At 45.0% G+C, this 11427-nt stretch overlaps 1 protein-coding gene across 1 annotated transcript in view; it reads right to left on the bottom strand.

The window, feature by feature from the left end:
• WDFY3 (WD repeat and FYVE domain containing 3) overlaps positions 1-11427 on the bottom strand; it is a 94383-nt gene that overhangs the window by 692 nt on the left and 82264 nt on the right. The window contains exons 52-63 of the mRNA XM_009072312.1: positions 11103-11209; positions 9783-9936; positions 9072-9163; positions 8532-8744; positions 6639-6786; positions 5373-5527; positions 4810-4968; positions 4418-4597; positions 3918-4100; positions 3079-3175; positions 1742-2071; positions 980-1091 (exon numbers count right to left, since the gene is read on the bottom strand). Of these exons, the coding sequence (XP_009070560.1) occupies positions 980-1091; positions 1742-2071; positions 3079-3175; positions 3918-4100; positions 4418-4597; positions 4810-4968; positions 5373-5527; positions 6639-6786; positions 8532-8744; positions 9072-9163; positions 9783-9936; positions 11103-11209 (1930 nt within the window). The remainder of the gene's footprint in view (positions 1-979; positions 1092-1741; positions 2072-3078; positions 3176-3917; positions 4101-4417; positions 4598-4809; positions 4969-5372; positions 5528-6638; positions 6787-8531; positions 8745-9071; positions 9164-9782; positions 9937-11102; positions 11210-11427) is intronic.

Genomic DNA, 11427 nt, shown 5'->3' with positions numbered 1-11427 from the left:
TGAGGGAGGTGATTTTCCCCTTCTACTCTGCTCTCCTGAGACCCACCTGGAATACTGCACACAGTTCTGGTGTCATCAGCATAAGAAGGACATGGAACTGTTGGAGCAAGTCCAGTGCAAGGACACCAAGTTGCTAAGAGCACTGGAGCATCTCCCCTATGAGGACAGGCTGAGGGAGTTGGGGCTGTTGAGCCTGGAGAAGAGAAGGTTGTGTGGAGACCTCAGAGCACCTTCCAGGAGCTGAAGGGGCTCCAGGGAAGCTGCAGAGGGATCTGTGTTAGGAGCTGCAGGGACAGGACAAGGGGCAATAGGCACAAGTTGAAGGAGGGAAATTAAGGCTAGATGTTAGGCAGAAGTTTTCCCTGTGAGGGTGGTGAGACACTGTCCCAGGTTGCCCAGGGAGGCTGTGGCTGCCCCAAGCCTGGCAGGGGTTACAGCCAGGTTGGCTGAGCCTTGGGCAACCTGCTCTGGTGGGAGGTGTCCCTGCCCAGGGCAGGGGTTGGGGCTGGGTGATCTCTAAGGTCCTTTTCAACCCCTTACACATCAGACAATGTAATATGTCAAAGCACTGGCACAGGAACTAATGCACCCATTAGCCTGGTCTGACAGAGAGAGCTGCAACACTGTGTAACAGCAGTGTTGTACCTCAGTCCTTGCAGAAAACTGCCTCAAACAGAAGCAGAAGACAGTACTATGCAAACAGGGCTGGGTGATCTCTAAGGTCCTTTTCAACCCCTTACACATCAGACAATGTAATATGTCAAAGCACTGGCACAGGAACTAATGCACCCATTAGCCTGGTCTGACAGAGAGAGCTGCAACACTGTGTAACAGCAGTGTTGTACCTCAGTCCTTGCAGAAAACTGCCTCAAACAGAAGCAGAAGACAGTACTATGCAAACAATGATTGCTGACCCCCTTCCTGTTCCTGCTGACAGCACCCAGAAAAGGTTTTAAGCAGTCACTTGTGAGCTACTCACTTGGAGATGCCGAGGGCAGTGATCTCTGCTGGGTGTGCGTTGTCTTTGCGGTCGAACGCCGTGTGCATAGTGAGTTTGCTTCGAAACACCAACTGACGCTCCCATCTGTAGCCTAGAAACGAGTGGGAAGGAGGAGGGGATAAAGCAAACTTGCTTCTTCCCATTTTTGTTCCCTCCTCCCCCGACATACTTGTACGCGTGGCTTTGTAGAAATAAAAATTTCCCTCCCCAGAGATCACTTTATATGGCTCAGATTTCACTCAGGGAAAACAGAGTTTTTAGCTGCTTCCCAGGGCATGTAAGTAAGGAGAGGATACAAAACAATTCACAGAGCCTCTGAGTTCTCTGAGTCCAGTTGGGAGCTGCAGAGAATGGGGACACACAGAGTGAAATCCTGTAGCAAAGCCTGACAGGACTGGGATAGCTTCCTGTTTTACCATTTTAATGCAACTATTTTACTGTATTTTTAAAGTCAAGACTTAGATTTCCAACTGTCATTAAATGTCTTCATAAAAGCTCATATGATGCTGAGTTTTGGGTATGTGACCAGCACAGCTTTGATGACATACCAGTGCTTTGGCTGTTGTACAGTAGTGTCAAGGGCTCCTCTTTCCCCCCAACCCCCATCAGGAGTTTGGAGCTGTGCAGCCAGCTGGGACAGCACAAACTGAACAGCTGACTTCAACCAACCAAAGGAATATTCCACACCATATCACATTATGCTCAGGAATAAAACCCAGGAGTGTGTCCAGTTTCTCCTACCTGGTTTGAGCTTGCTGTAGTGCCGTGCTTCAGCATAGCTGGGGTGTGGGTGGTTAACCTGAGCGTGGGGATGCATTTTTGCTTGCCCCTCAGAGTAATTCACAAAGATAAAACCATCTTTCTCATCCAAGCTGAGCTGGTCTGACCAACGCCGGGAGTCATCAGAGCCGCTGTCTGCTGACCATGCTGCTGCTGCTCTGTTTGAGGATGACCTAGGCCTGTGGCTGGTGCTGCTTGGCTGACTCTGGCTCTCCTGCAGTTTTGTGTCCTGGCCTATGCATGGATCATCTGCCTCGGAGTCACTGCTGTCCTCTTCGTGGGCTTCCTGCCCTGGATTCACACCACAGGAGAGAAGATGTTGAGAGCAAAGGTTCTTATGCCCTGAGCTCTTATTCTGCCCCTGCACTGCCTACAGCCCAACGGGTACCACCACTGCATGACGAGAGGGAAACTGCAGCAGGCACCTCAAAGCCTTTGCAGAGATCAGCTCCTGGCAGGGATCACACTATTCATCCTTTCTGCACTGGTCTGTGAGAAAACAACACTCCTTAGCCGAAGCTATTTCCTGTGATCATCCATCTGGGCTAGGCTATCACAGACACAATGAGCAAAGACCTCAAAAATGCTCAAACTGGCAAAACCTTTCACCAAAACTCACACAAGTAAGTACAGTCAGCTATGCTGAAACTGTTTGACTGAAAAATATGATGCAGATTGGTTAATACAAAAAAGTAATTACCAAAGACATTTATACTCTTGGTGACACTGGAAAAAAAGCTGTATTTATATAATAATTACTTATGAGTATCATGCGATCCAAATCCAGATCATATGTTCAGTATCAAGAAGGCAAGAGGAAAATGAAATGGCTAAAACAAACAATCATCAAGCACAGACCAAAATCTTTCAACATGGGAAAATGATATAATTGCTTATCTAAACAGCATGCTGTTCCAGATTTTTTTTTTTAACTCTGCTGTTATAATTCCATGTCAGACTAAAAATATATCTAGCTTTTGGATGATGGTAACATCCACTGGGTTCACTGATTAGCAGAAACAACCACAGAGAAAAACGTTCAATCTTCACAGGCAAAAAAAAAGCAAAAAGCAATGATGGGCAAGATTTTTTTCCTACTCACAGCAACATGAAACTACCTTAAGCAAGGTGGTGAACTAAGAACTCAGCTGCTCTACTTATTGTGCCCACCGGATGTCTACTGTCTTTTCAGACAGTCTCCACCATCCATTCTGCACTGCATAACCACAGAGTTTTACCTATGCTTAGCCAAGATCAGATCAAAGGCAAACCCAACACACTGGTCAGGAGACACATACCTATTTGTGCTTCCTGACAATCCTCTTGCATTTCCAGCATCTCTGCAGGCTCTGGAGCTGGTGTTTCTGGTACTTGCAAGAACTCCATCCGCCAGAACTGGAGGGAAAAGGGATAAGCAAAGTGGCATTTACTGAACTCTTTTCTTCTGAGCTACTTCTGCCATTATGATGGCTTAGTAGAACTGTGTATTTGCACTGGTAGTATGTGAGGCAGGTCACATCTCCATACTAAACCCTGGTTTTGAGGACTAGATACTATGAGAGGATATCTGTGTTCATGCCTGAATCCACTCCACAGAGCCACCTGAGCAGCAGACTTGGGTTAAGGCAGAGCTGTGCAGAGCAGAGTACTGAAATCTGGGTTTGACCCTCCTTCTAGTCAACAAAATGAATTGTTTCCAGGTGTGCAAAACAAAAATGGTGAACAAAACCTACAGTCTCCAGGCATGAAAGCTGGTGATCAAAAAGTGACCAAAACAGAGCAGGAAGGGTAAGGTATGCTGCTGACTACTGCTGGTTATCACATCCCAGTGGGTACATCAAAAAAGGAGAAAGAAAACAAAGATTGCATAGGACTGTCAGCTAACTGAAAGAGATTTCCATGAATCTTCAGTGGACAGGACACAGTGCACCACCCTGTGCAGAAACAGCAAAGCTGGTTCCAGCACCAAAAGCAATCTGCTTCATCTACCTACTAGTCCCTGCAGGCAGTTCCTGCAGGACTAACTGCTCAGGTGAACTGCCAGGACTGGCCAGGACACAGTGTTGGACAGACATGACTGCTTTAAATACTCTTAAGGTGTAAACTCCATTTCCAAGCAGTGATTCCTGGTACGTACCCGGACGACCCCGTCGGAATGTCCTGTGACTATGACGTTCTGGGTGTCCCACTCGTTCATCTCTGACACAAAGCAGCACATGATTTGTTGGCTTCGGCCAGTGAAGGTGTTCACACTTGCAGTTGGGCTGCCATTAATGCTCCACACGTGGATGTAAGTGCCAGCACATGACACAATATCTCCCTGCCAAGACAAATAACAGCTCCACATTGCAATGCAAGTTGCAGGGATTCTTCAGCAAAAATATAAGCCAAGTTCAGCCATCAAGCACTTTTCAAGTTCTATTCAAGCTGAGCTTGGCCACCTAAACAAATCTTTAGGATTATGCTACCAGAACTAGTAGCAACCTATTTGTTATATTTACACCAGTTTAGTTTTCAGATGAGTTATACAAGTTTTGCAAACTAACAGAAGAGCCTAAGTTGTTTTATTTCAGTGTAACAATTTCAGGCTCTTGCTGCTGTTCCCACTGCCCCTGGTGAATGGCATTGGGTTCCTACCGTTAACTCATTTATGCAGAGAGCTGAAACTGGAGCCCTGTGACCTCGAAGCTGTGTGAGAAAGGAGAGTTTATTCAGGTCCCAGATGATGCAGGTGCGATCCCGAGATCCACTCACGATGATGTGATAAGCTAGGGATGCTGTTAAGCATGTGACAGTGTCAGTATGACCCAGTAATGCCTGCAAAACACAAGTCAGGAGGAACAAGCTGAAATCAGGAGAGAGCACAAAGCTGCACATTAAAACCTCTTATCTGAGAGATTCAGAGAATGCAACATGAACGTCCTATCAGAAGATGCAGCTGCCTTCCAAGGGTTCCGTTATGACTCCTTTCATAATTACTTTGTTCTTGTAACATAATTTACATAAAAGGCATTTTTCTTGCATTTTACCTGTTTCAGTGTGAGGGCTTTAGCTTTTTCTTTGGAGACACCCATTTCCCACACACACACTGCTGTGCTTGTTCCTCCAGTGATAACCAGCTTGGGGTTGGGGCAAATGGCACACAGGATCTGACCCCATTCTGACAAACATTCATAAACAATCACTGCCTAAAAAGAAAGGAAAAAAAAAGAAGGGTTACTTGCAGGACTAATGTTTGGTGGGAGAAACATAAAAACCTGAGTGCCACCCTGGACTTGTAAGTCACTTATAGATTGCTGCTACCCCTTACACAGTCTTTCCTCTGGCATAAGCAGTTCCAGCCTCTGCCATAAAATGCCTTCTGAGAGACCACAAGAGATGAGCTTTAATTGCACAGATTTAATGCACTCATGTTCTGGAGACCTGGTAAAAAATTATTCCTACATGGTTTATGTTATTCCTGATTGGGAACAGTACAGGATTTTGCAGTACACGATTATTTCATTCACATGTGACATAGATTTCCATTGTTAGATCTTTTTTTCCCACTGTTGAGGACTAATTGCACCAAAACACATTTCAGATCACAAACCTTGTCTGACTCGTAGGTACCCAATCGACAGCTGAGGTCTGCATAGCCCCAGGCAAAGGTTTTGTTCCAGGCAGGTGGGATGAGGACCTTGTTCTGCTCCACTGCCAGAATGCCTTTGTCAGTGCACACGATCTGTCCCACAGGCTCCTTGAGCTCTGAAAGGAGAAGATGGGGTTATGTTTCATTCATAGGAGACACAAATACTATCTGATCCCACCAAGCACCTGCTGCTCTGCAAAAGCAAGGTCTGTGTATTGGCTGTGGTATACAAATCTTTGTTTCAACTGCAGTGAGAGCAACTTTTGCTCCTACCAAATGCAGAGTTAAGTACCATCAGTAGTGGCAAGAATACTCTGAGGGTCACAGACAGCTCTGATCCCACCTGTGAGGCTGCACAAGGTGTTCTCCACCCTTCACATCTGTGGCCATTAGAAGTCATTGCACAGTTTTTGGCACAAATAAACATGATTTTTTGGTATTGATTCCGACATCTTGGCCAAGGATTCTCACAGGTGACTTTCCTGGCTACAGTCTGTGGAATCCCTACCTGGTTTTGCTTTGCAAATATAGAATCATAGAATTTCAGGGGTTGGAATGGAGCTCGGAGATGATCCAGCCCTAATCCCTGCCCTGGGCAGGGACACCTCCCACCAGAGCAGGTTGCTCATGGCTCCTGAACCCATGGGAATGGCCCATGTAATAGCATGCCCTTCTCCCTCCACAGCAGGCAGACACAGATTCATTTACTCAGCTAGGAAACAAACTGCTGTGTAGTATGTACCTGCCTCACACACAATTCAATCTTGTACAGTCCAACCTCAGATATGATGTAAAAAACACCTTTTGTCTCAGTGCAGCTGCCAACACAACCCTTTCCTGCCAATTCCTCAGTACTTCTTGGCACTGTGATTAAAAAAAAAATCCTTTTCGCCATGAAAATCAGAGAAATTGAGGTTATCACAGGCCCAGGAGCAATGTACCCTGAACATTGTTGGTTAAATTAAAACTCTTTAAAGAGGTGCTTGTGCTCAATTTTTTCCCACTGTTTTACAAAAGTTCACTGGTACATATTTGGTGCTTCCCAAGTACACTTTTAGGCAGCTAAGAACACAGTCTTACAGCATGAGGAGATTTCACATTTGTCTTCCTCACAAAACTACAAGCAGTAAGAATATCAGAGCTAAGCAAAGGATGGAAAAGATTTTGCTGAAACTCTGAATTCCCAGGCAAAGAAGCAGCAATGCCTACTGTGGTTTTAAAGTTTACCTTTCACTGGGGCAAGGGATGGCCTCAGGTTGTCCAAATGATGGAAGAAGATCTTGTCCCCCGTGGACCCAGGGGGCACAGAGGTTCCTACGGTCTCGCCGTTCAGTCGACTCCTGACGCGCTTCGGAGGGTGAGGCTTTTTGAAGAGCTGAAATTCAGCAAGAAACTGATTATCAGCATCAAAACCTACAGGTTTACAAGCTTAAAAAGATCATCATTACCTACAATTTACCTTCTAAATATTCTGCAGGTTGGCAATGTTATTTAACTGCTGCCACTATTCACCAATAACTTAGAGTGACCAAAAAAACTTCAACAAACCATATGAAATCCAACAAGGAGCAAAGTTGTTTTAAAGTTACCTCCAGTTGTAAAAGCAGTTGAAGTTAAAGCGAGCAAAAAATCCCACAAGTTGATGCATAACACATTATGAGATTCTAACCTAGGGCAAACCGAAAGCTATTTTTTGGCTTTGGAACAAACTGTGTCCCACAAGCAGCAGCTCACGTGCCTGGAGACATCCAGGTGAGACCAGGAACAGCATGGGGGGACATGGACCTCATGACAATCATGCACAAGAAATGCATTCAGCCCCCGATGATCTTCTGCCTAGCCCTTAATTCAATTCAACTGGAGTTCCATTTCACTGCCCCAGTCACCATTCCTGGTACCTCAGGCAGTGTTATACACTCTGATCATTGCTTCCAGTAAGCTGTGATGATCCTCAATGATACACACTAAGGTTTATCACAGGATAAATTCATCCTGGATGGCAGATGTTCTGCATTATGATATGTAACTGACAAATATAAACATTGTTTTGTAGGATTTTGAATGCTCTTTCATAGAAAGGTTGTGTTGTGGTTTAACCCCAGGCAGCAGCCAAGACCCACACTCACACTCCCTCCTCCCTCCCTCCCCTTGACCTGGTGGAATGAGGAGGAGAAACAGAAGTAAAATATATAGGTTGAAATAAGAACAGTTTGAGAACAAAATGAGATAAAACACTAATGGATAATAAAAAGGCAAAGAAAACCCAAAACCAACCAAACCAAACCAGTGATGCACAATACAGTTTCTCAGCACCCATGGGCAGATGCAGCCACAGTTCCCCAACCTGAATCAGCCCCTGGGGAATTCCTCCCCAGTTTATATCCTGGGCATGACATTCTGTGGTGAGGAAAATCCCTTTGGCTAGTTCAGGTCACCTGTCTCAGCTCTGCTCCCTCCCAGTTTCTTTTGTGTATCTCCACACTTGCAGAACATGAGCCATAAGACAGCAAATGTCCTTGACTTAAGATAAACACAACCAAGCAGAGACCAAAACATCAGTGTGTTATCTACATGATTCCCCTTCTGAATCCAAACACAGCTGGGTGCCAGCTACTGAGAGGAAATTAACTCCATCCCAGCCCAAACCAGCACAGGCTGCTACAGCACCAAAATGAAAACTGAAATTCCAATGCTGAAACTTATTTTCCTTACAGCTCCTGAAGATGTGTTACCTGTTTGCCTTTCCAAAGCAGAGGGATCATGCACAAGCCTGAGGCAGCTGAGCTATGACCATGCAGACCTGTTTCTACTGCTAGTGCCTCCACCCCGGGTACAAATAACAACACAGCTCACATGTCACACCTCTCCCTGAACTACAGCCTCCCTCCCATCCAGACAGGCTATGAGAGGACACATAGAATCATAGAATCAACTGGGTTGGAAGAGACCTCGAGGATCATCGAGTCCTACCCTACAGTGTTTCACAGGGACAACTAATCTCAAAACATTCCAGTTCCTGCAACAAAAGAACCCAAACTCCTCCCTTGAGTGACCATTCTATATTAATACATCCCAATTTGAGTGTTAACTGGAAAACAAGAGTTTTATGAATAATTTTACCTGCTTTGGTATCTGCCCAAAGTTATTAATGAATCCTATGGTAGCTGTCTCTTTTAATGGATCATTGATGTTATATATGTCCACTTGCCCCTCATAGAAGAGATGGTGAAAGACATTTACAGCTTCCACTGCAGCAGGACCTTGTTGTTTATAGCCAAAGATCAAGTCAATCCACTCATGCAGGTGTGCACTCACAAAGTCACACTCCAGAGCCTGAAATTCAAAGGGCGTGCATTAAAAACAGGCAGACTGGACACTGGTGGAGTTTACTGCCCCAAAGAGAAATGCAGAACATATTTGGACCTGGTTTTATTCGGTTTTGACAAGGCTTTTCATTGAAGCAAATCTTGTCTCAACGTGTTCCCTAATGGAAAGGGAAGGGGAGGAGACACTGGTTCTCCAAACCTTGGCAACAATCAGACATCAACCCTGACCTCACCCCTGGCAAGTGGCTGTGACTGCACAGACTGAGCTCAGATTAATAAGCAGTGGAAAGTCCCAACTGATGTTTTCTATTGTCAAGACTAAACTGCAAATTACCTCCCGATGAACTCTGATAAATTCACGAGGATCTCCTTTGGCCCATGGAGGGAGTATTACATCACCAAGCTTAGTGCCATTTTGTTTGCAACCTATTAAAAAAAACAGAAGAAAAAAAATCAAATTCTAACACCTTTCCGGTATCAAGTAAAGCCATTTCAGTCTTCTCTTTAACATACACTGCAATTGTTAAATGTCAGGCAATAAACCAGGAAAAATTCTGCCTCAGCTGTTTGTGTAAGATTGTTTGCAGGAGGAAGAACTGAAACATTCCTTGCTAAGGCTTCTGAAGATGATAGTGTTTCAGCACATGCTCTTCAAAACAACAACCCCTGATTAGATTACACCTCCTCAGTCTTCACAATGCTGTACAGTCTGACCTCAGAACTTCCATGTTTCTCCATTAAGTGCCCTTGGAACATGGTTATTTTGTCTTGGTTTTTCTATTTCACTAAATTTCTGTTTTACTGTTCCCATCACGGGAAAGACCCACTGCAGTGCGTGAAGGGTGATGAAACCACCAGGCAGTAGAACATCCTTCTGTGACCCCTGCACGGCCAGAATATTGCTGGGGCAGCTCAGCTCACACCCAGGCAGCCAACCCTGCTACTGGGAACTGCCCACTTCACATCCAGAGCAACCAGCATAGCAAGAGGAATTCTCTTATCTCTTTCTGACTTCATTGTTCTTACAATGTTCATTGTGACCTACCTAGGTCAAAGTTGTTGGAATTGAGCAGGAACTCGGGGAGGTAGAAGAACTCTGGGATGAGCTCCTTGACATCTGCCATGTTGTGCTTCGAGGCCGAGTACCAAGCCTCCCTCACACTGTGGAACATTCGGTCAGCCAGGTCGAAGTGACCACCCTGGGGGACAGAGCAAACAGCACATCAGCACCACAGCACTGCTCAGCAGGCTGTGCCAAGAAGGCAAATCAGAGCATCCTCTAGAATGTTTCTTCTTCTAACACGATGGATTTAATCAGCTGTGTTATTTTTTGTTACATGATCATAGCAAACAGAGCATTGAGAGAGTGTTAAGAGAAGAGGCATCTAGTCCAATTTCAAGTTCGGTCTCTTCCAGAGTAACACAAATCTTTTTGCCTGATGGCTTCTGGCTAGGAGAATACTTGACAGTTGACAAAGAGGCCTGCAGGGAAGCTGAGGGAGTTGTGGCCGTTGAGGCTGGAGAAGAGAAGGTTGTGTGGAGACCTCAGAGCACCTTGCAGGAGCTGAAGGGGCTCCAGGGAAGCTGCAGAGGGATCTGTGTTAGGAGCTGCAGGGACAGCACAAGGGGCAATGGGCACAAATTGAAGGAGGGAAATTTAGGTGAGATCTTAGGCAGAAGTTTTCCCTGTTCTGGTGGTGAGACCCTGTGCCAGGTTGCCCAGGGAGGCTGTGGCTGCCCCAAGCCTGGCAGTGTTCACAGCCAGGTTGGCTGAGCCTTGAGCAACCTGCTCTGGTGGGAGGTGTCCCTGCCCAGGGCAGGGGTTGGGGCTGGATGATCTCTAAGCTCCATTCCAACCCCTAAAACTCTATGATTCTATGAATACATGTAATGTTACAAAACCCATTACCCATCAAACGGGCAAACAGTTCCAGGCTCTGCAAACTTTTGCTTATTTTAACACCTAGTACTAAAATGTCTCTCTGGATAGACATATTGTTTAAAAAAAAGAATCTTTCAACACCTCCAGCACAGACCTAAACAACTGGCATATGATTTTTTCAGGAACAGACAAATAAAGCCTGAGCAGCAAAGTAATGTTCACAATAAAACTTGCTTTGGTTTTTGCTTGCTTGATACTTTGTTCTGCAGATATGTAAAAAAACCCATTCAAACCACAAGAAAAAATAGTGTGGATTCCATTACATCTTTTCAAAAGACACATCAAAACCAACCCAGGCAATAACAACTCTGCTAAAAGTATTTCTTCTACCATATTTGATGAAAACAAATCTGGCTGATCGTATTTTTCAGTTAGCTCTCAAATGTACAGCAGGAAAGGAACAGAAAATGATCTAATTTTTACCTGCAACCGTAAGAAGATCTGAGTAAAAGGTTCCATCCTGACCAGATAAGAAGCCACTATCATGGCTGAGGAGTAGTGTGTCCCATAGTGGTAAGCTGGGGTTTCCCCTAGAGATGAAAAATCATAAACATAGAACAAATAAAGCAGTTAGGTTACTGTAATTTAATTACTCTGTGAACTTGGACACATTTAGAAGTGGAATTTGTCATTTTCCTTCTCAGGAATCTGAGAGTTGAGTTTTGGCTGCAGTTCAGGAGCCCTAACTCAATGGACTTCTGCAGGACAACACTGAAGGGTTAATCATTTTTCACTTTAACTCCCTGAA

This window comes from Acanthisitta chloris, unplaced genomic scaffold (genome assembly GCF_000695815.1).
Source record: "Acanthisitta chloris isolate BGI_N310 unplaced genomic scaffold, ASM69581v1 scaffold13133, whole genome shotgun sequence".
NCBI lineage: Eukaryota > Metazoa > Chordata > Aves > Passeriformes > Acanthisittidae > Acanthisitta > Acanthisitta chloris.
Note: the sequence above shows the minus strand (reverse complement) of the source record. Positions and strands in the feature narration are given on the sequence as shown.